General features: G+C 45.6%; 1 protein-coding gene across 7 annotated transcripts in view; it reads right to left on the bottom strand.

Annotated features, from left to right (window-relative positions):
* Positions 1-1001: 1001 nt before the first annotated feature.
* MOB2 (MOB kinase activator 2) overlaps positions 1002-22657 on the bottom strand; it is a 116438-nt gene continuing 94782 nt past the window's right edge. For all 7 annotated transcript variants that reach the window (XM_055813817.1, XM_055813818.1, XM_055813815.1 and 4 more), the window contains exons 2-5: positions 12981-13141; positions 11690-11783; positions 5112-5236; positions 1002-2318 (exon numbers count right to left, since the gene is read on the bottom strand). In XM_055813817.1, coding sequence (XP_055669792.1) covers positions 2008-2318; positions 5112-5236; positions 11690-11783; positions 12981-13141 — 691 coding nt within the window. In that variant the 3' untranslated portion in view covers positions 1002-2007. The remainder of the gene's footprint in view (positions 2319-5111; positions 5237-11689; positions 11784-12980; positions 13142-22657) is intronic.

Genomic DNA, 22657 nt, shown 5'->3' with positions numbered 1-22657 from the left:
GGAATTTGTAACGGAAAGGCTCACGTCGGTGTGACGGGAGGCTGGGAACATTCCCCTGGACACGGAGGCTGTAGCAGGAGGCTGTGGTGGGGAAGGCGTGCTCCTGAACAGCCTGGCGACAGCACCCAGATGAGGTCAGCCAGACTCCAGTGCGTTTGCCTGCAGGTTCCCAAGGTACCCGCAGCCCGGGAACAACCACAGCACAGGTCTGGGCTCACCAAGTTTGAGATCGTTTTCTCTCACTCACGCCTCCACTTCCCCTCTCCCGTGCTCTTACCTTTTTGTTCATTTTTTCCTCACTTTTATGACTTCTTGCTCTTTTTCTCACTTGGATATTCTTCACAAGCTTTTTTGTCCTCTTGCTTGTGCTTTTCCCCTCTCTTTTTTTTTTTCTTTGCACCTGCTTTGCTTTCCTTCTGTCTACTGACTTTTACTACAGGTACAGACCTCATTCAGGAGAACCTTCTAGGATTCAGGCCAGGTCAGGTACTAACGACGTATAAACCTTAGGATAACGACCGAAAACAGTAACAAAAATTTTTCAGAGGCTGCCACATATTTGGTAGAAGCACAGTTGCAAGCAAAACCTGGCGTTTTCCCAACTGGAAGTGCTGACTACAAGAATTCAGTGGAAATGTGAAGGCAAGAGTAATATGACTGTCAAGATACAATATTGATACAATACTGTATCCACAGATCGTGTGATACAATCCCCAGGAGCCCACTGCATTTGCAGAATTTAAGCATGCACGAACAGGAAGCTTGCTCCTTTCCAAGGGCTGCTTATCTTCAGAGTGCTTACCGTCAGGTTACCTGGGGAGGAGAGGAGGTTCCCAGCACTACCGAAAAGAGCAAGGTATCGATTAGAAACGTAAGGTCACACGGTGGAAGACAAACATTTATAAAGCTGGTTGACAGCAGGGCCAGTAGCATTCAGTGGTGAAAGGGAAGCTCTATGTGTGGATTCCACTGACTTGACGCTGCAAACACAAAACCAAAGCTTGTGGCTGATAGATTTGTTTTTATTATTATAGAACAGATGAACTAAAATAAGCCAACAATATAATTTTATGCCAACAGCCATCTTTCTAGCACAGGCGGTGACCGATTCAATGTACCCTTCTCCCCCCTCCCCGGGCCTCTGTTCAGTGGGGAGCAAACGGTGGTGGCTCTTGCACATGGGTTTTGGACTCCAGTGACCTTACTCTTTTTCAGTTGTAGAGGTGTGCCTGGGAAAAGAGGAGGCAGGGGAGCAGAGAAAAGAGTATATATCTTGTAGGAGCAATAAGCAGAAAGGCTTGTGGATCCTCTTGCACGTTCACGTGTGGTGACCAGGTAGATGGGACAGCTGGAGAACTGTGCCCACTCCCAACACGAAGCAAGCCCCTGGTTGCTACTCTAGTCAAGCCAGGAGTTCCTTCCCGTTCCAAACTAACAAAGGGCAAGATGCACTCAACAGGGGAGTTTCTGGCAGGGTAAGGGGCAGTCTATGTAAAACCAAACCAAAAAAACCACCCCCACCTCACCCACCCCCCAAAAAAAGCCCAAACAAACCTGCACTTTAAGCCACTTCAAAGTAAAAGTCACTTCTTATAATATAATAGATATTTTTTAAATGGCAGGACCACCATCCTAGAAAGACAAAGGACTTGCACTCAAGACCAAAGAAAGAAAAACAAAAAACCAACCAACCAAACAAAAAGAAACCAACCAAAAAAACAGGAGTGGCCCCACTCTCAAGCTCAGCTCTTCTCTAAAAACAGCACTCGTCATCCATCTGAATAGGTAAGAGGAGGAGCGGACAGAAAATAAAATAAAATTGGTGCAACTTCTTGCCAGGTGGCGCATTAGACCAAAGCTCCATACCGTCCCATACGGCTACGCGTCCTGCGGTGGCAGCATTAATTTCTTTCAGCTCTCATTGCCGTATATGTCTGTATGTACAGACATATACGCACAGAATATATAATATTGTTTTTAATGTTAGTTTTGATCCTGTAGAAGGGCTCATCTCTCTTTCACATGGTTCTGTGCTCCTGCGCTGTTGCTGCTCCCATTGCCGCTCCCGTTACTGCTGCTCCCACTGCTGCTGCAGAGGACCTCTGTGAGGTCGTCCATGATGGTGGTCTCTTTAGGGTCCACGAGGTTGAACTCCCTGATGAATAGGATAAAGTGTGTGTAGAGTGTGTTTAAATGTCCATGCAGCTCCAGTGCCAAAGTCTCCTTAAAGTGTGAGGAGTAGATATGGGCCAGCACGTGGAACAGGTACTTGCAGATCTTCTTCACTAGAGACTCGAATGAGTTGGGGAATTCCTTGCCTGAAAGGAAGAATAAGAAACACCATGATAGCTCCCGCCGTCACCTTCAGCCCCACAGCAGCGTCTGGGCTGAGCTGCGCTAAGAGCTACTGGCCCACCTTGTACAGCAGACAACGGGGGGGGCCTGTACCATCCTCTTGCCTTCTTTTTATGGGAATTCAGGGGAAGAATCTAAGGAGGGTTTAAGCATTTTCATTTGAAGTTGTTTTAAGCCATAAGGGTTCAAAAAAATCAAGAGTAATCACTCTTTAAAACCACAACATTTTTTGTTATTGAACATAAAAATAATGAGAGGTTCTTCTGGGTCCTTACCTAGTTTGCCCAAGAGCAGCAGATTTTTCCCCTGGAAGCACCTAATGCTTGGGAGGCCAATCCCCAGGGGGCTGCGTGGGGTGCAGCAGTCTGACTAACTGCATATAACAACTTCCCTCATTTCACTGCTGAAATTCTACCACATGGGAAGAGAAACGGGAGGAAATAGCGTGTGTCTTCCATCGGGTGCAGTTGAAACAATTGGTGACAGCCAGCACGGCTTCACCGAGGGCAAATCGTGCCTGATAAAGCTGGTGGCCGCCTGTGCCAGGGTTACAGCGTTGGTGGGTGAGGGAAGAGGGACTGATGTCATCCACCTGGACTTGTGCCAAGCATCTGGCGCTGTCCCGCAGGACAACCCTGTCTCTAAACTGGAGACACACGGACCTCACAGATGGACCACTCGGGGGGATAAGGAACTGGCTTGGATGGTCCCACTCCATTTGAGTTGCAGTCAACAGGTCAACGTGCAGGTGGAGACCAGTGACAAGGGGTCTTCCTCAGGGGCCCATACTGGGGCTGGCGCTGGTCAACATCTTTGTCAGTGACATGGACAGTGGGATCAAGCGCACCCTCAGCAAGTTTGCTGACAACACCAAGCCGTGTGGTGCGGTTGATACACCCGATGGCAGCGATGCCACCCAGAGGGACCGTGACAGGCTGGGGAGGTGGGCCATGTGAACCTCAGGAAGCTCAACAAGGCCAAGTGCAAGGTCCTGCACCTGGGACAGGGCAACCTCCAGTATCAATCCCGGCTGGGCAGAGAATGGATTGGGAGCAGCCCTGAGGAGAAGGACCGGCAGTGCTGGCCGATGAGAAGCTCAACGTGACCCAGCAACGTGCGCTCGCAGCCCAGAAAGCCAACCGTACCCTGGGCTGCATCACAAGCAGCGCGGCCAGCAGGTGAGGGAGGTGACCTCTACTGCCCTCCTCTCCACGCTCACGAGACCCCACCTGCAGTGCTGCATCCAGCTCTGGGCTCCCACGCAGCCTAAGAAGGACATGGACCTGTTGGAGAGAGCCCAGAGGAGGGACACAGAGATGCTCAGAGGGCTGGAGCACCTCTCCTGGGAGGACAGGCTGAGGGAGTTGGGGCTGTTCAGCCTGCAGAAGAGAAGGCTCCGGGGAGACTTTATTTATAGCAGCCTTACAGTACCCAAAGGGGGCTGACAGGAAAGCTGGAGAGGGACTTTGTACAAGGGCCGGTAGCGATAGGACAAGGGGTAATGTCTTTAAACTGAAAGAGGGTAGATTTAGATAAGATATTAGGAACAAATTCTTTACTGTGAGGGTGGTGAGACACTGGCCCAGGCTGCCCAGAGCAGCTGTGGGTGCCCCATCCCTGGCAGTGTCCAGGGCCAGGCTGGACGGGGCTGGGAGCAACCTGGCCCAGTGGAAGGTGTCCCTGCCCATGGGGGGGGCTGGAAATAGGTGATCTTTAGGGTCCCTTCCAACCCAAACCATTCTATGAAATTGTGCTTGCTGGTCCAGTACTGTGCTGGCACAAAAAAAAGTGATTCTTGCACAGCTACTGTGATAACAGTGTCCTGGTTTCAGACACCACCTGCCATCCTGTGCATGGTGCACAGTACAGAGTATGTTACTGGTCTAAAGTGCATCCTGGCCACACAGGCAAATCATTTGCATGAAACACCTTCACTGCCCTTGAATAAGCATTAAAAAAAAAAAACTAGTCAACTGCTGCCAGCTTACTAGGCACTGTCTCACTAGACGCTGCCCTTGTCCAGATCAAGATGCTTGTAAGTGAACGCTAGTAGCTCAGTGTTTGCTGTATTGCGATATCCTAGCTCCCCGATTATCTGTTGAAATGGCTCAGGAATCCAGCTGCTTTCAGTCCTGATGAAACCCACCTACAATAACTTCAGGTCTCTTATTTTCTTCCCCTTCACCAAAGGCATTGCGTGTAGCAGTCTTGTTAGGATACAAATCTGAGTTAAAATTAATTTCGTATTGCTTTTTGGTTCTTAAAAAAAAAAAATCACATTTAATCTTTGGAAGGGAAGGGAGATTGCCAGCAGTCTGTGAGACAAGGCCTGGCTGAGCAGGGAAGACAAGCCACAGTCCTGGCAGTCCAGTTGATTTTCCCCTTACTGGAAATAGTGAAATAACAGGGCTAAATTTTATTAGCAGCAGGCTGTATTAAACACATGCTGACAGTTTTCAATTTTTTATCCTCTCTGAATACAGGCTGGAAGATCTCAAAATGCTTGAAGAAAAAGATGTATCGATGATGGAATACTGATGACAGGACTGTGAGACTTCCACCCAAGTTCATATGCCAACAGGGCAACTCTGCCTTCAAGAATAAGCCAAACTTAAAATATCCCTTAAGAAAACCCCAAACCATCAAACAAGGAAGTGTGAAAGCTGCCTGCTGTTACCGCATACGCTGAATGCCAGCTTGCACCTCACAGCATCTGCAGAGCGCCGCAGGAAGCACCTGTCCGAAAGCAGACATACCGTATTTTGTCGGGAAAACGTCCTCATCTGTCACTAGCTTCTGCACTGAACTCATGACGAAGTCGACGTACTGAGGAGCAGTGCACTTGATCTTCTTTCCCCGCTCATCATACCAGTAGTACTGTCTGTGGAGAGAAGTGACAGTGTCACCACACTACACCCTGGCTCCTCAGCTCGGCTCCCCCAGGAGCTAAAACATCTCGACGGCTAAAGAATATAAACCAACAGCTGCAACGTTACCAAAATACATCATAGCTGCTACAGAAGAGACTCCCTTCAGGGTATCCTTCCACATCAAACCCCCTGGGTTTCGGCTAGCCAGTTTTGTTCCTCTCTATCAATGCACTCCCAGAAAGCCTGCCGACGGGTCTCCGAGGGGAGCAGCTCCGCTCAGGCAGCGGTAACCCCCGTCCGTGGCAGACCGAGGGTTTACATCCAGTCCATAGAACTGTGCAGGAAAGTATTACGTTACTATTTTTAAAGGGCAGCAACACTGCGCAGCGGTGACCTGGTGACCTTCTAGTGCTAACCACTGCAGAACATCCAGCACCTGCTAGCGCAGTATTACCGAACAGACAGAGGGTGGCTCCAAAACACCAGCTCGCCCAAGCCGGCCCTGCCGAACAGGCAGCCTCTGTAGCGCTACAAATCCTGTTCCCACACCTCGTCTGGGGAAAGTTTTCAGGACCCTTCCGCACATTGCTGCCAGCGTGCCTTGACTGCTTTCGTTACAGTTTACAGAGAACAGGTTACAGAGAGTAAAGGCTCCCCAAAACATCTGCGTTTACGCTTGACTCTGCCACCGGGTGAATAATCTTGTTGGATCCAAAAGGAACAGGAGACGTTAACATACTGCCCAGCTCCTCAAAAGCAGCCCTAATGCAATCAGTTAGCCAGCATCTTCTTGAGCAACTGCAGCCATCCCTCACCTGACGGAGAATCTGAAGCTATAAAAGCACTGAAGGTTTGATCCTGTTTTTTTTATTTTTTTTAAAGTCATGACTCATTAAAGCACCTCTAACTGTTACCAGGAACTTGCTACTGCATTACGCACACAGAAAGAAATGTTTTACAATTAAGGAATTTGGCAAATATATATATATATATATATATATATAGTTGTTGTTGTTGTTGTTGTCGTCTCTGTCACACTTGAGGTGTCTTGAGTTCCAGTTCCCGAACGCTTCCTCCAAACACTCCAGGCGCAGTCCTATATCATCATGGGATTGATAAGAAATCCATTGTATTGTCTTCCCAGAACACAGTGTAGGTGGTGTTTGCTGGCTGCCTTTGGAAGCAAGGTTGGAAGTGGTCTGAGCATCAGAACTTGGCTAGAAAAGACACCTCATCCATCGCGTGAGCCCCTGAAGCCAGGATGCCGTTTTTTGCTTGCCTGTTCAGCTCCAACTCTGCTGCTGTTGACTAATTATCTGTTATCTGACGTTCTTCACACAAATCACTAAACAAGCCTCACTGTAGCCCAAGTCAAAATATCCCTTCAGTGTGACATTTAGCCACCTTTGCATTTTTTTTTTATTTGCATGGAAGATAAAGATTAAAGATAAATGTTTTTTATGTGCCTGACAGGACTAGACTGCATTGAACTGGAAGGATCTATACATGCTACTTGGAAAGTGAAGCTTTATGTATACCGACCAGCAGAACAATCTTGAGTCAACTAAAGAAAAATATTAAGTAGCAACTGAAAAGTTTTCATGTACAATGTGTTTTCATTGCCTGGAAAGATTCTTCAGGGACCTGAGGGCGGTGAGGTGAAGGCACTAACGGCACTGTTCATGCCCCAAGCTGTATGAAAAGAAGAGGAAGCTGCAGAAATGAGTAGAGTAATTCAGAATTTAAGAGAGGAAAAGCAACTGGAAACTAGTTCTGCAGACACTTAAGATTTAGAATTTTTCTTTCAGCTCATTTCCAGCATGTGGTGCTTGGTCATTGTGTCTGTTTACTGGAAAGAGCAGGACTGACTGCAAAAGGGCATAAAAAGGTGAGCAAGTGGAAGGAAACAGCAGGAGTCAAAAGCTCTTTGTAGAGTGATGTCAGGCACCAGAACTAGTGTTTGGGCCCTTGGGCGCAGACTGTGTTCTCCACCACCGCTCACCACCTTTATACGGTCCGCACAGACGGAACGACACGATGCCCCCCCATTGGTCTGGTCCTGCAGTAAGCCGCACCAAGACAGTTCTAGGTAATCCAGACTTATCTGGGGTCTTAAGACAAAGCTTGTTGCCAAGAGCAGAAGCAGAGCGAACTGTCTGTTACCTCGGCAGCTTTCTCGTGCCGCACACCTCCTCAACTGCAAGGCAGGAAGCACAGTTCAGCGTTGGCCTTTGGTGCAAAAATGAATCTGGATCGTTGGATTTTAGTCAAAGTTTGGCAACTGTAGAAGTTCAATCCAAGTGAATAAATCTGCTGCACCACCCCTCTGCATACCCTTTTTGCCTTTCCTTGAAAATCAGGCTAATTATGCAAAATTGGAACTTAAAATAAGAATCATTAAGAGTAAGAGGATAACTACAGGGACTGTGCTGCTGGTTAGCATCATGCACCTTCCCCGTGTTTCAAGTGCTGTGAACAGTCTTCACAGGCCCTGGAGGAAGAGAGGAGCCCCTGACATGCCATGAGCATCTCCCACCCGCGCTGGAGTTATCTCCGTTGACAAGATCGGAAACAGGCTGCGGCTCGGCGGGCACAGAAGCCTCACTGCATTCCACTGCTGGCACTAGGGCAGTGCAGTCCCGTATTAGGCAATGGATGGGGAGCAGAAAGGACAAGAAGATGACACTGAAAGGCACCAGGAAGTGCTCACATTATACAGACTTTGATTATTTTATTTCCTATGTAAAAATTCTGGCAGATCTAAACTTTCCCCAGTAAGGAGAGCAGGAGGAATTTGCAGCTCCACTCCAAATCCCAGGGAGAAATGACCATGGGTTTAACAGAAAGAAGCCTATGACGCAAATAATAAAGTATAACGCATATGAAGTCACAATGCTGCATCTTAGCACATGTGCATATTTTTCCCTTCTCCTCTAAAACATTCCAGGTTTGTGCCGATGACACAGAAGCCAAGGCAAAACAGAAGTTACGCTGGTATATAAGAAGGGCTTCTGGAAGGAGGGAGAGGCAAACGCTGCGGAGATGATGTGGTCTGGAAAGGAAGGCGAGACAGTCCCGCTAGGAATACTAACAGACGAGTTATGAAGAAAGCAAGACAGCAAATGGTATCAAATGCAGTGGCATCTGATATCAAGTGGCAGTAACGTAGTGCTTGTCAGCACCTCGGAATGGCTTTGATGGTTTGATAGGGGCAAAGAAATGTTTAGATGGGGGTGGAGAAAGGAATACACAGCTCAGGGAACATAAATATAAGAAAATGCAAAGCATGCAAGTTTTAATTAAGATTTCTAGAAGGAAAGAGACACTAAGGGCAAGGCAGACATGAGAAAGGAAAGTATAAGATTAGAAACCTTTCACTTTTATCTGTGGGCTGCCGGGAAGTTTGCATCCATCCTTGATTTCTGCCTCAGGAGTTTTATAATCTCAGCCCTGTGAACAGCACTTACGTAGGCTCTTAGTTACTCCGCTCCAGCACTTTGAGAAGTTTTACCCAAATGTCAGCTATAAAACCAGTTTACAGCTCACGGTGCTTTACAGCTATTTTGTGTAATAATAAACTATAAAAAGCATACTAAATCTAAATGGTAAATACTGTGTTAAAAATACAGAAACTGCTTTACAGTAAGTAATAAACATACTAATGAGCAAATTTAAGTCATTCCCAAAGCTACATTCGTGCCACTGTCATTAAATTTTGAGGATAACTGGCCATTCTGCTCTTTCTCTTGGTACTTTCCCACCTTACCAGCAAACGCTGCCATACGTTCTACAAGAAGACCAACTTTTGGTCAGATGTCTCTTAGTGAGCCAAAGCAGAAATCCCCTTCCTCGTTGTGTGCAGATGGCTGCGCCATCCCATGTATCTGACAAGAGGCCTGAAAGGTGCACCTGTCTGCAGTTCAGCAGTTGGCTGGAACTCCTCTGAGATGTTAAAACCTCACCTCAAATATGTAACTGCAACTGGTGTTTATTTCGCCAGCAAATACTCTATACTTAGGATTGAGTATCTGCTAGGTTAACTTGACAAGCAGCCTGTTCTCAATAGTTACTTCAACACCTCAACCGTAAATACGAGTAACCTTCCTTGGGTATGACCAGAATGGTGTGATCCAAAACACACCTTGGAGAACTGGGCAGGAAAACAGAAGAGAGGAACAGAATGCAGACCTCTGTACTGAACTGCCTAAGAAATCCACACCGAAAAAAATGGCAAAGTGCACCCATATTCCAAGGTCTGTAATTATGTGGCATTCTAATATAAGCAGATACTATTTTATTCCAAAGTAGCTGAACAAACAGAGCACAGCCACAGAAGGTCAAATCGGGAGTGTCCATCAGGTTGATCAGCAACAGACTCTTAATGTTTAGGTGGAACTCTATATACTGGAGACAAAGCAAAGGCGCAGTAAATTATACCAACTGGTGTTTCTCCAAGACAATAAGCATGTCCTTACCTTACTTCACTAGATAAGATTTTTTAAAAAGCAGGAGGGGGATGGAGAAGCGACAGGCAGCTTTGTCATAGTCATAACTATGAACAAACAAGCATCTTGGAGGGCAATTCTCTGCGTTCCATTTAGGCATCTCTCTTCCAAAAGGGAAGAGCTAGGAAAGGTAGATTATAAAGATGCGGATTATCTAAAACTGTCGTTAAGAGATACTTGGAGAACAGAGTTACGAACAGGGCCTTGAAAGCTGAACCATAGCGAGGTGTGTAGCTGGGGGATCTCACCTCCGTAGTTTTTTCATGGGCACCGCACACTTGATAGAAGAACGCAACATGCAGCCTACAGTTTGCAAACCTGAATCACTCATTGCCCCCAAGTACAGGAAGATACTTCAGTTGTTACAATCTAGCTAAACACAAACCCTTTCAAGCGCTTCACCCAAGTGCAGACATGCTTCCTGTTACTCCCAAACAGCGCAGTTTTTCAGATTCCCCAAACAGAACAGGAACGTTCTGCCATCAGTCCTCACCACCAAAAATCTAGACTACAGCTGGAGCTGCCTACAAGCACTTCCTTGCTTTATTCTGCAGCTTGAAATGCTTACAGAGAACTCTTGTTTAAGACTCCCTAGCACAGAACAGAACGACACTTAGAGAGGTTCCCTGCCACCAACCTCCTTTTAGCCACTATTTCCCATCAGCCAAGTGGACAAACAGTTAAACTCGCTCCTTTGGACAGCCAGTGCTTCATCAGGAATTTAAACATCAGAAAGCATGGGGAGCGAAAGTCAACAGAACGCTCATCTTACAGATCACTGTTTCTCATTTAGAGATCATTTAGAGACACGAAGTCTCCTCTTGATAAAATCTGGGTCCAGCAGATATTACTTGCTGTTCCAGCCTGTTTTCAAAGTCCCTAGCATGGCCTTTAATTCTCTATTGACAGTTATCTTTCCAACTTTTAAATGCAAAAGTATTCTCTGTACACTCTGCATTCTTCAGAGTGCTCTCAATGAAAGCCCCTGATAATAATTTCAAGTGTACAGGATAGCCCAGTACATTAAGCAAGGATTCCTTTCTAAGCACTACGTAATTATTGTCAGAGATACAATACAGAGCTCTGGTTCTGTTGCATACATTCCCTGGGATGTTTGTTTGATGTACTATAACATTAACTGCTCGGTCTCCTGTTTTAAAATCCATCTCAAGTAAATTAATCCCAGGAAATGCATGAAGAGGGAAGAAAAGGACTATCAGCGCGTGTGCTGGAGGAAAAAACCCACACAACTCAACAGGCTTATTCATACTGGACCAGATCTCATGTTCCATCATGCTGGACTGTGCTAATCAAGAGCAGGAGTTTATGGTAACTTTTTCTTACATTCACCATGTACAGTAAAACTACAAAGCTTTCTCTCATAAGTGACAGCTAGTCCACGTCAAAAAAGTCTACTAAGTCCTACAGGGGGAAAGTGCCAAACCAAAACGTTTTCCTTACTCTTTGCAAAGCTGCCACTTGTGTCCTCTGCGCTCAAGGGGCCTGGGCGGCAAGCCAGCGGCTCACGTCAGGCTAGAGGTTACCTGTCGGCAGCATGGTGCTCTGCCAGCATTCCAGCTACCAGAAGCACCCTCTGAGCTTCCCACAGCCAGTTTATCTCCCTGGCCTTCTATGGCATCTCAGCACTGTTACCAGTAAGGACAGTTGTGCCTTGGTCTTCTTCCCCTCAAGCTACACACACGGTAATTTGCCTCTCTGATCGGACCTTGTAAAACCAGCTCACAGCACTCACAGGTTCTCATCCTTCCAACCCTCCACAAAATCAGATTTCCAGCACCCTGTACCGCTGAGGGGGAGCAGAGGCTGTACAAGCTGCCACGTTCTCGCCAAGTACAGATCTGCCGTAAAACACTGGCCCAGTGCCACCCAATGCAACATCCTCCCCCAGGCAACTCTGAAGACTTCATGGAAACCTTGTAATTGTAAATATTGACTTACGTATTGCACACTGCCATGGTCTGACATGACTCTCCTGTACAGAATTCTGAGATTGTACTATACTGTAAGTTGATGTGATGAAAGAAAGTTGTTGCTGAAAAATAAACACAAAAGAAAGAAAATGAGAAGTAAAATACTTTTAAACACTGGTTATCCTCCAGACAATTAGTTGAGCAGAGCAAGCGAAGTGACCTCAGAGTCTTGAGCTTCCATACTAATCTAAACATGATTTAGCTAAATGAGTCTAATGACGAACTGCAAAACAAAGAGGTACATGGAATGAAAGCTCTTGTTTTGATTTAAGATGAAAGCACCATGATGCATCAGCTCTTATTACTCACTAAGCAGCAAGACTGGAAAGTGTCTCCATCATCAGCCTCACCTTTACAGTATAACACTCTACTACAAGCTGAAGGCAAACAATTTGCTACATTTTTTTGAAGTTTGACTTAAAATGCACATTGGCTAGAAAACAGCATTAATAATTCTCACAACGTATCTCCTTTAAAAAAGTAAGGGCATGAAAACTAGTACACTTCTACTTTTTAAAAACCTCCTGAGTTAATACAGCATCTTAATACTCCTCAGGGGGCACTCGCTTTTTTCTTAATGAGTCCCTGTAAACTTTCCTAGCTTGCAGTTCAAAGTAGTTTCTTGCTTATCACATACTGTTGAAAATGTAAACAAGACTGGGTCATAGCTGCAGGGCTGGCAGGTGAAGCAGAAGCACAAGAAATTATTGTAAATCAGAACTGCCATGCACAGGCACAGCATTCAGTCACCGTAGTCAGTCACATCTCCAAGTTCCACTTGGCTACAGTTTAAATTCACACCAAAGCTTGAAACGAGTGGGGAAAAGAAATCCAACTAAAATACTTCAAAATTTCTGGCTTCAGGCATAACCCGCTTTACATACAAATCTTAATAAACTCCCATTTTTACAATGCTTCTGGAAGATCAATAGCTTGCATCAGCAACGTGCTGAACCAGCCAGTTTACGGTCAAAGGGCATCTGATGGTCCTCAAAAAAGCATCAAAACCTTCAATGCCCTCATGGCACAGCGAGGCAGCGGAAGGACGAAATGCATCGAGGCTGCCATGCTGCTGAACACAGTTTGTACATAAGACAGCTTAATTACTATTCAAGGTCTAATTACGTGCATTATGCAGTAAGCACAAATAGTCACAGAGTGTTTTTCTAAGTACTGAAAACAGTAACAAGGAACAGAGTGAATGAATGCCTTCTGGGGCGTGGACAGCAAGCTCCGAGCTGTACCATTACAATACTCACTGTTGCTGGCTAGCCACTCGTTGAGGTCTATTTCTCGTGGTAACATCACTAGCTCCTTAAATTCAAAGTCAGTAATTCTGGATTTTGTGTATTCTGGCTCTAGGTAAAGTTTCTTCTCTTCCGGTGCTGGCTTTTTACCATTTGGCTTTCCCTTGGACTTCCTGCAAGACATTAAAGAAAGAGAAGAAAGGTTACCTGTACTGTCGATGAACGGCTACAGAAACCTGACAGAAGCTGGTTCAGCTAAACTCCTGTATCTGTGGTTACATTGCTTTCCTGCCTTCCCTCCCTTTCCCTTAATTATTTTTTTTTATTTAAAGCAAAAGGCAGTTTCTTAAAAAGTGTATGTGAACTCAGGCAATTTTTTCAAGTAACACTGGAAATTTTGAATGGTATTAAGAAACTTGAGACGGAGCTGCTCCATCTCCACTGCCCCTTTGCCAGTTTGGCCAGCAAATTACTGGGAGAGTGACGGTCTCTCGTCACACCTGCGAACCGTCGTGACAGTGGAATGGTGCTGTGCCTAAGGAGCGCCGCACGCGAGCACACTAACCGTCCCCTGCGTCATACCGTTAACTGGCACCTGCAAAACGGGGATCTGAGGGACAGCAGAAGTGGCCTGCTGCAAGGAGATAGCTCCCAGTTGGAAAAACGCTCCTTCCACCCAACGTACTGGCACCGCTCCTTCAAAGCTACGGCATTCCTCGCTACTCCAGCCCTCAGCGCTACGGCATTCCTCGCTAATCCAGCCCTACACTGTGGAAGCGAGCATCTGTGACTCCAGCTAGAAGCACTGATAACTACAAAAACTTTCTCAACTCCCAGGATACCTGAAAGAGAAAGATGTGAGTTCATTTTTTCCTGAAAATCCTTTAAAATCCAATGTATTACAAAATAACCTTCCATTTGGGTTTATAAAAGCAGACAAACCACGTTCCATAAAATGCACTTATCTCCACGGCATACTCTGCCTCTTCATCTCCCACTTCTAAAGTGTTTGTTGCAATCACTAGTTTTCCTCTCACACTGTTTTTAACATCCTCAAGCTAGAATCTCAACCCAACCCATACTCCTGGGCCAGGGGCTTGGTGAGGACTTCTGAGGAAGGACGGCGGGTCAGCACCTTGGTCTTTTCAGCTGTCTGGCTAAACAGTCGTATAGCCATGCGTTACTGCAGTTTACAAAATCCACCTAATCGGAGACAGAACATCTATTTAATGGTGAGGGACAAGCGCAGTAAGGCAATAATACAAGGTGGAGATGCCAGGATTTTTTAACGTGAGGTTTTCTTGGTTAAAAAGGTTTTTAAGGACCTGTAAAACCAAGTCATGCCCACCTTTACAGATGACTGCATTGTTTGCTGTTGAAACTCCTCTAGATCCCATCCGGAGGAAACCAACCTCGTGTTGTGGCTCTTAACATACTTCATTCACATAATTACCAACTTTGCCCCTGTCTGAGATAAACACAGGCTTGATTTTTGCCGTGAGGATGGGATACACATCTTTCCTGGAATGGTGTTTAAAGTATCAGTGCCTTCCCCCAAAAAAAGTATAATCATTTTTCTCTTTATGGGCTCTTTATTGATCTGTTCATTAAACCCATCCTCAGAAGGACCCATCATCCACGTTGTCCACACTGCACTAGGGACGGACCCAGATCTGCCTTCCGCAAGAAAGGAACACCGTAACGTGCCAGCACTGCCGCTGGTTACTGTCTTGAACTTGCACTGAGTTTTGTCACACTTCTCTCTAACCAGTAAGTTAACTCTATAACCAGTAAGACCAGAAGGACTTTAAGACTTCAGGAAGGCCACTGTCAAGGAAAAAATAAGGAAAACCTAGTGACAGCAGTACGATGTACCTTTACATGCTCACAGTATATTTTCAAACCACAGATGCACAGAAAGCACTGCAGGAGGTCTCTGGCAGGGAAAAGACGGTCACACTTTCTTTCCATATGTTAATCAGAAAGGTGGATTTCATGGTTGGAGAGAAAATGCCTGTGACATAGAACACCTTTTAAAGAATACAAATACAACACGAGAATAAACAAACCAGTACCGGCGAAGATGAATTCAGCGCACAGCTACTCCCCCACATTTCCTGCCATCTCCTTTTTCCACAGCAGCTCATCCAAGATTTGTCCCTTACGTTTATTTAATGAAGTAACCTGGATTAATTCTCATAGCAGCTCCACAACGAAATATTTTTATGACATGCAGTCAGACATTCCTCAGAGCAAGGCTCTGAATACAGAGGGGCTGCTCAGACCAACAGCTCCTGGTTATCAGCTAGTTATTCTTGTTTTCAAACCTGTACTTTGCTAGATCTCCTATGAACTTCACCATGGAAAAATCAGCTACAGATAAGAAAGAAAAGTCCGTGAGAGCAGGAACTGCAGGAGGGCCTTAAGTACATCTTTCACGGCTTCTTTAAATACCTTTAATTTATTCTTGGGTCTGAGACTTCGGATTTTCACAGAACTTGAGATGATATCCAAGGAAAATTTAATAGCATGAAACAACAGTCTCAATCAATAGTCTGTAACCTGATTTTATGGCAGATGAAGCAACATATTTGACCTCTTCCTTTTGCAGGAATATGTTAAGACTTGTAACTACCTTCCCCTGACAGTCAACAGTGTAAATCCAGTTAAAACCATGCACTTGGCCCTAAGCTAGTAAAAAATACTCCAGGCAACTGATTTGCTTAATTCCCAGCACAGGCTGCCTTACTCCTACACTGCTGAAACCAAGGCTGGCACGCTCCAGACAGCACCCTCATAACATTGTCTGTCAGAGGCCCAGCAGGTAAGATCTATTTAGAACACACTCTTTGGGGTTTTTTTCAGCTATTTAGGTTTAGTGGTTTTGGGGTTTGGTTGCAGTGGAGGGCAGGATTCAGGCATTCAAGGATAAGTGGATTTTTAAGAGAATTATAGTTTCAGTAACAATCGCGCAGAAAACAACTCCAGAAGACTGGTTTGACAAACTACATGAAGCACAACTGGGGAGAAAAGCCACCAGTGAGAAGCAGTTTGGACAGAACAGAGTTTGCGTCTTCGCTTTACTTCCAGGATGCTCAAACCAAGGGCCCCAGGTTAGGGCCGTGCCACGTCAGCTAAGAGCAGTCTTCTGAGAGGAGGAGGAAGGGAGAGAGAGATGAAGAGGTCAAAGACAGTCTGTCCCAGAGCCAGGCTGTGCAGGGAAACCACAGAAGGAAGCCAGACACAGGAGGCTGAAACAAGCCTTCCACCGAACAGAAATGGGTAGTGTGTACCTCATTCTCACTTTAGCATCTTCTCCTTGTTTCAAGGAAAGAAACGGAAATTCAACACTAAATCTATTTGGCAAGTCTGCTAGTGCAAACGACTACACATGGTCCTTTTACAAAACCCAGCCCCCCTCATTACCACCAAACCTCGGTTCTGTTAGATGAGTATATACAGCCGCTTTGTGTCTTTCCAATAGACACAGAGTTTCCACAACTGCCTTGTCCTGGAACTGGAGCACTTCAAACAGAAGCTTCCTGAAGGATTCCATGCTCTGCCCCTTTCCAAAGCTTTGGCTTGGTTTAAAAACGGACCTGACTCACGGGTATCATCACTGAACCTGCAAAGCGTCCATAATCACAGATATCAAAGGGTTCATTCACCCCCCTGAAACCTGAATGTCACATCACCACGTGCAACACAAACTTCTTTTTAATCTTCTGCAGCTACTGAGAGCTAAAAGCAAGGCCACGGAAATTGTTTCTGCCAGCAGATTTTCATGACCTGCATGCAGTGCAGTCGGGGCACTACATGGCCCAAATAGAGACTCCGAGTACAAACTAAAAAAAATTCCAGTCTTACAGACATCAAGTTTTGAACCAGACCACACATCTTTCCTCAATTAGGCATAAGTTAGATTATAAAGTCAGACTTGCTCATACTAATTGAGTCACGCTCAGTCTAGGCTGTAGAATTGGGTTTAGTTCAGAAACCGCGTCAATACTAGTCGCTACTAAAGCATTTTCTTCACAAACTTGCAAAGCTGGAGCATACAGCGGTACAGAGAAAACAGCTTTATAAACACAACTGTGTGTGATTAAGAACAACAAATAATAGTTCCACGTTCTAGATAAATCAAAGCTCATACATTCACAATTACCAGAATTACGAGACAGCGTGAAGTTCAGGTGCTAGCTGCTTTGCTCTCCCCTAGCTCCAAGCTCACTACCGTTACAAAAACTTGTAAGAAACCACCATCCACGTGGAACCAACTCCAAATGTGCAAAGCGAAGCATCCATTATTCCCTTTGTTGCGAGCTGTTCACACTCAAGACGTCTTTCTTAATTTTTCATTTGAAGCACACAAATACAAAAAATTACGTGTAGCCGTTTCTGAGCTGTCCCAGAACTCCCTTGTAAGCGAAGACTACAGCAATGCGCCTCCAGCAGCACAGACAGCAGCTCCTTCAGCCTGCTTTGAGTGAAAGGAAAAGCGACAACAGTGAGTTTTACTGTTCTATTCAGGAAACGCTAAAATCCATCACCTGTAGACGATTATTTACTGAAGAACAACTAAATGTCATATAAGACCACAAAAAGGGCAGTACCTTTGAAAACACCGCTACAGGCACCCTAAAGCAAACCAAAGTCCTGATTCATGTTTACCCGTGTCTTTCTTAAAAAATACGAGAATTCTACTAAACGTGTCTTAACATGTCCACGTTGGACCAACTGCATCTCCAAAGCAGCTGGGGGAATGGCTGTTACACAGCAGTCGGGTGAAGGTCTGTCAAAAGGTTAGCCCCAAACCTGTCTATCAGTGCTTAGCTACTAATTAAGGAAACAAAAGTCTTTAGGGAATCCAAGGAGACGGCACTCAGCAGTTTTTATTGACAGGCAAACCAGCACACAAACTAATTCTTTAGAGAACTCCCAGGGTAGGTTTGTGTTTGTTTAGTTTTAGGCACTCAATTGAATACGATGCTACAGGCAAGGCCACACCTGTGAGTAAGTTTCAGAGAAGGAAAAGCGATGGGAGATGGCAGTAGACAGGTCACTTGTCTAAAGTCTTAGAAGGAGGTTTGGTAAACTGGCTCCAGCCAAAGACACGACCTTCCTGAAGGCTTCTAGCAGGGAGCTGTACCCAGTCGCATGTTCAGCTGAGAAAACACAGGAGCTGGAGGTGTGCCTGGGTTTCACTGGAGAAAGAGATATGTAAGACACTCCACCAAATGACAGGCCCACTGGGCCACAGTATTTTTTTTCCTTGGTCTAACTGCTTTGTTACGATCAAATAAAACTGCCAATTTCCCAGCTTGTTTTCTTATCCCATCTCAGTTAATAAAGATCTTCCTCTAATCTCTCTCATTTCCTTCTTGATCTGATGCCCAGTAGTTTCTTGGTTTAAAAAACCCCACACTTTGGAGCATCTTCAAAGCACCATCCAGGTATTTAGTTTTTAAACCATTCAAGGAAAGTATTTTTCCCATTTCATAGCAGAGACTGACTGTAAGGTTCGAAGTTTGTTCATGGCGCAAATACTAAAGATGTGTTTAATTTTAAACTGATACCGTTTGCTTGGAAAGAAGCACACGTGAAGTAATCTGATTTAGCTAAAGACGTATCCAAGACGCAATGCCCCCTGCGTGGACGTTCTTCATGACCTGATGTAGTTCACATCACTTTGGAACTGCACCAGGCATCCATGGATCCACGGTTTTGGTCACGAGAATCGGATTTATTACATGCTTGATCACACAGAGGGAACACTAGTGATTCATTAAATGCCAAATGTCCCTAAACTGATCATGCAGTTTATCATCATCTCTATCAATTCAGGATTCCTTTCTTCTGGAGGGAACCAGCACAGCTATATTATTTTCCTGCTGCCTCCAGCAAGCTGCGCAGTTTCCTTACACTGCAGCTGAAACTGCAACCAATTCAAGGACAAACAGTGATGCCTCAGTTACCATCTCCCAGCCTTCACACCCAACTAAATAGCCTTGGGGTGAGTGGCTCTTTATTTTTTATATTTTAAATTCAAGTAATCAGCAGAGTTTCTTTTTAATGTGGCATACTAACATGGGTTTAGTACCAGATATAAGAGTAACTTTTATAAAGTTAAAGACTTTATTAAAAAAAAACCTAGTGGTGAGCAGAGCTGCAGGCAAAACTCCAATCACTTTGTGTCCTCTGGATCAGGCACCGGTTTCAGGTTCCAGCCAAGTCTCAAACACACTGATTTCCATTTGAACATTGACAGAACAGGTCCAACAGGCCTTACGTGACAAATTTGTCTCCCTGTTTGCAAATCTCAAAACTCAGAAGTCATCTCAAGTCTGTGAGGACGAAAATCACCACGGATTATGAACCCTACAGGACAAAGATGCTTGTTTTATGATTAGTAATACTTTATTTTTGTTAGTAACTGACCCTATTTCTTACCCAAGGTTAACTGGTACAATCCTAGCAATCCCCAGCAAATGTAGAAGGCAGCGTGTCTCCACTGCTGACAATCCAGCTGTGAAGTGTTCAGCGTGTGCTGGTGAGAGCAAAAGGCCCATGGTTCCTAGCCATGCACGCACAAGTAGCACAAAATCTATTTTAAAAAAGATCGAAGAATAAGATGCCCACAGAAGTGTTACTCAACGGTATTTAGAAAGTCACTTGAGGTTTTGGGGGTTATTGTCAAGTAACCTAGCTTGCGCTTTATAAATTGTACAGTTCACAACCCAGAAATTTTTGGGGGTTAGAATGGTATATTCCCAACCAAAACATTTATGTAGAACATTCACAGCCTCCAACAACACCACCATGTTCACCCTCACCTAGGTGCACCTCTACGCCACCGAACTACCAGATATATCAAATTACCTCGGCCTTCGAATTTTATTCTGTAATTTCTTCCTTGCTTTTTGAAGTGTCATGTTTTAAAATATCTTCTGCTGATGAAGTATTATAGAGTGAAGTACTCCTGCCAAAACCTACTTTCTCGGTAATAAGAGGATGGGGGTTAGCTTCTTAAAACACCAAACTAGGGAGGCAGTAAGCCAACGTATTAACTGTGTCTTTTAGGCCAAGCCTTATGAGCGCTTTCATGTTTTTCTATTTTCTAGTGAATAAGGGTTTGTAATTCAAAATTAAAGGGATATGGGATATTTTTGGTTTAGCTTCCCTCTCCTCTGGCTATGGAGTCAGATGGGATGTGAGTGGAACGGGACATGGTAAGGTAAAAAAAAGTCAGTATGCAAGCTCCCTCCCTCCAATGTACTCCTTTTGCAGAGAAAATCCAAAGAGTTCAGCCATCACAGAAGGGTACAGCTCTGCAAGGAAAACCAGGTGAGCTGCTCAGTTACTTGTTACCTTTCTGGTTCTTCTGTGGCACCTTACTGGAAAGAAGTTCTCTGTTAACTTCTGGTTAGAAACGCTCAGCGTTAAGTATGGGAGCCCTGAACCCATTTACAGCAGGAAGGAAACAGCTGCATGAGCTAGAATTTGTGAGTCCTGGTGACAAACACCCACCAAGAACAACGAAGCAGCAGGTTATGCCAGTTTTTACAGGACAGGAACAAACTCCTGAAGGCTGTCTGGCTCCCTAGCCCAGCAGCCCACAGTTCTTCTCCCCAGTCAAGCAGAAGGACTGGAAGCTTAGAGGCGCTAGGTAGCTTTAAAACCACTTCTTGATAATTCAACATTTTTATTTGTATAGCATCCAAGAAAAGGTGAGTAACAAGCTTCACTGGAACATCAGCAGTTACCCTTCCTTTGAGAAAAACCCAGAGATGATATCTGTGTTTCCCTCTTCCTTTAAAACCATACGAGATCAGTATCTGGAGATTTTTCTGCGATCCCATGTCCTGTCTGAACCCTGATCCTGTCTGAACCCTGATCGCTGCTGTCTTCAGCTGAAAATGCCACGTAACAGCACACCCAGACCACAAATCCTGGATGTACATATACATGTTCAGGACTGGGAAAGAAAAAAGAACATCAGCATGGGAAGGGAAGCTGTGGAAGGTATTGGAAAGCAAGCCCAAATCCCAGTTGCGGCATACAGCCAGTACAACTGTTCATGGATTGCTGTGGTCAGACTGCTTCTGCAGGGCCTGGCGAAGGGAAGGAGATGAAGCTTTTTAAGACAGTCTCCGTTCTGATCTCCTCTTAAGCCAGGTCCCCAGTAGACCCCTCTGACCTCAGTTTCATTCCTCCTCTCTTGCCCTAGGTCAGCTCCAGGGCTCAGTTGCTGCGCAGGTCTAAGGGGGCTGTGCCGCATAACATATCTTTGGCAGCATTTCTGGCCCTGCTTCTTCATTTTTGTTCTGTTTTTAAAAGTTACTAATAGTTTATTTAAGAGAAGGAGGAAAGAAGAATGTACCCTACATGCCAGGGAAACTTTTTCTTCTGGATTTCTCATAGTGGCTCTTTGCCTTAAAAGGGAATCTTTGCTTGGCCTCCGGATGCTCTGTGTGAACAGTCGGTGCCAAGGCATGGCAGGCATGTTAAGGATGACAAGTGCCATAACATTATTTCATAATGCCGCTTCTTAACAGAAAGACCAAAACATTCTGTGGGGCCAAACTTGAGTTTCCAGCCGATGCTGCTAGCAAAGCAAAAAGGACCTGGGGCAATGGGCACACGCCACCCCTGGGGTCCATCAGGCCTGTCTGCTCCCTGGCTCCCCACCCACCCGCTGGGGAAGGGGCTGGAGCACAAGTCCTGTGAGGAGCAATTGAGGGAACTGGGGGTGTTCAGCCTGGGGAGAAGGAGGCTCAGGGGAGACCCTGCAGGTCTCTGCTGTAGTGAGGAGGGGTCGGTCTCTTCTCCCAAGTAACAAGCCACAGGACAAGAGGAAATGGCTTGAAGTCACACCAGGGAAGGGTTAGATCGGATACCAGGGAAAAATTCATCATCAAAAGGGTGGTCAGGCATTGGAACAGGCTGCCCAGGGACGTGGTGGAGTCATACCTCATCACTGGAGGTATTTAGAAGGGTAGATGTGGCACTTAAAGACACGGTTTAGTCGTTGACTTGGCAGTATTAGGTCTGCAGTTGGACCTGATGATCTGAAAAGGTCTTTTCCAACCGACGTGACTATGATTCCACTTCTGCCCCTCCTCTCTTCCCTTGCTCCCCGAGCACCAGCTCAGTGTTTGCCAGCCTGTTTGCCCACAGTGTCAGCTGCATATTAACTGCCTCCCAAATCACGGTGCTGAAACTCCCAGGCATCTGCTGGCGGCCAGGTACCACTGCTGCTCCCTCTCTTCTGCTCAGGATCTTCCTTGCAGTGCAGCTCTGGGAAGAACGGCTCCAGAGGCAAGGCCAGGCATGCGAACAGCTCAGTTAATGCTACAAGAATATGCAGAGTGCATTCTTGTGGTAAAACACACTGGACTGGAGTTCCCTTTCTTCTCTGGGTGTACCTGCCAGAACTCCTCCCCAGACGGAGAGGAGGTGTCCAGCCTCTCTGGGTGCCTTTGGGGAGGGTCTTCTGACTACAACCCTTGCACCGGTCCAAGTTCCCCTCCAGTCAACACGCTTGGGAAGGGCTGAGTGGGACAGAGCCCCAGGAACACCAGGGAAACTATGTCAGATGGGAGACAGATTATTTCTAGGAGCCAGTGATTCAATCTAAAAGGAACCAATCACTAGTAGAAACAGAGAATTACCTTACCCAAGCAAATACT

The sequence above is a fragment of the Falco peregrinus genome, chromosome 9 (genome assembly GCF_023634155.1).
Source record: "Falco peregrinus isolate bFalPer1 chromosome 9, bFalPer1.pri, whole genome shotgun sequence".
In the NCBI taxonomy this organism is placed as follows: Eukaryota; Metazoa; Chordata; class Aves; order Falconiformes; family Falconidae; genus Falco; species Falco peregrinus.
The sequence above is the reverse complement of the archived record's forward strand: the minus strand, read 5'-3'. Positions and strand labels throughout refer to the sequence as shown.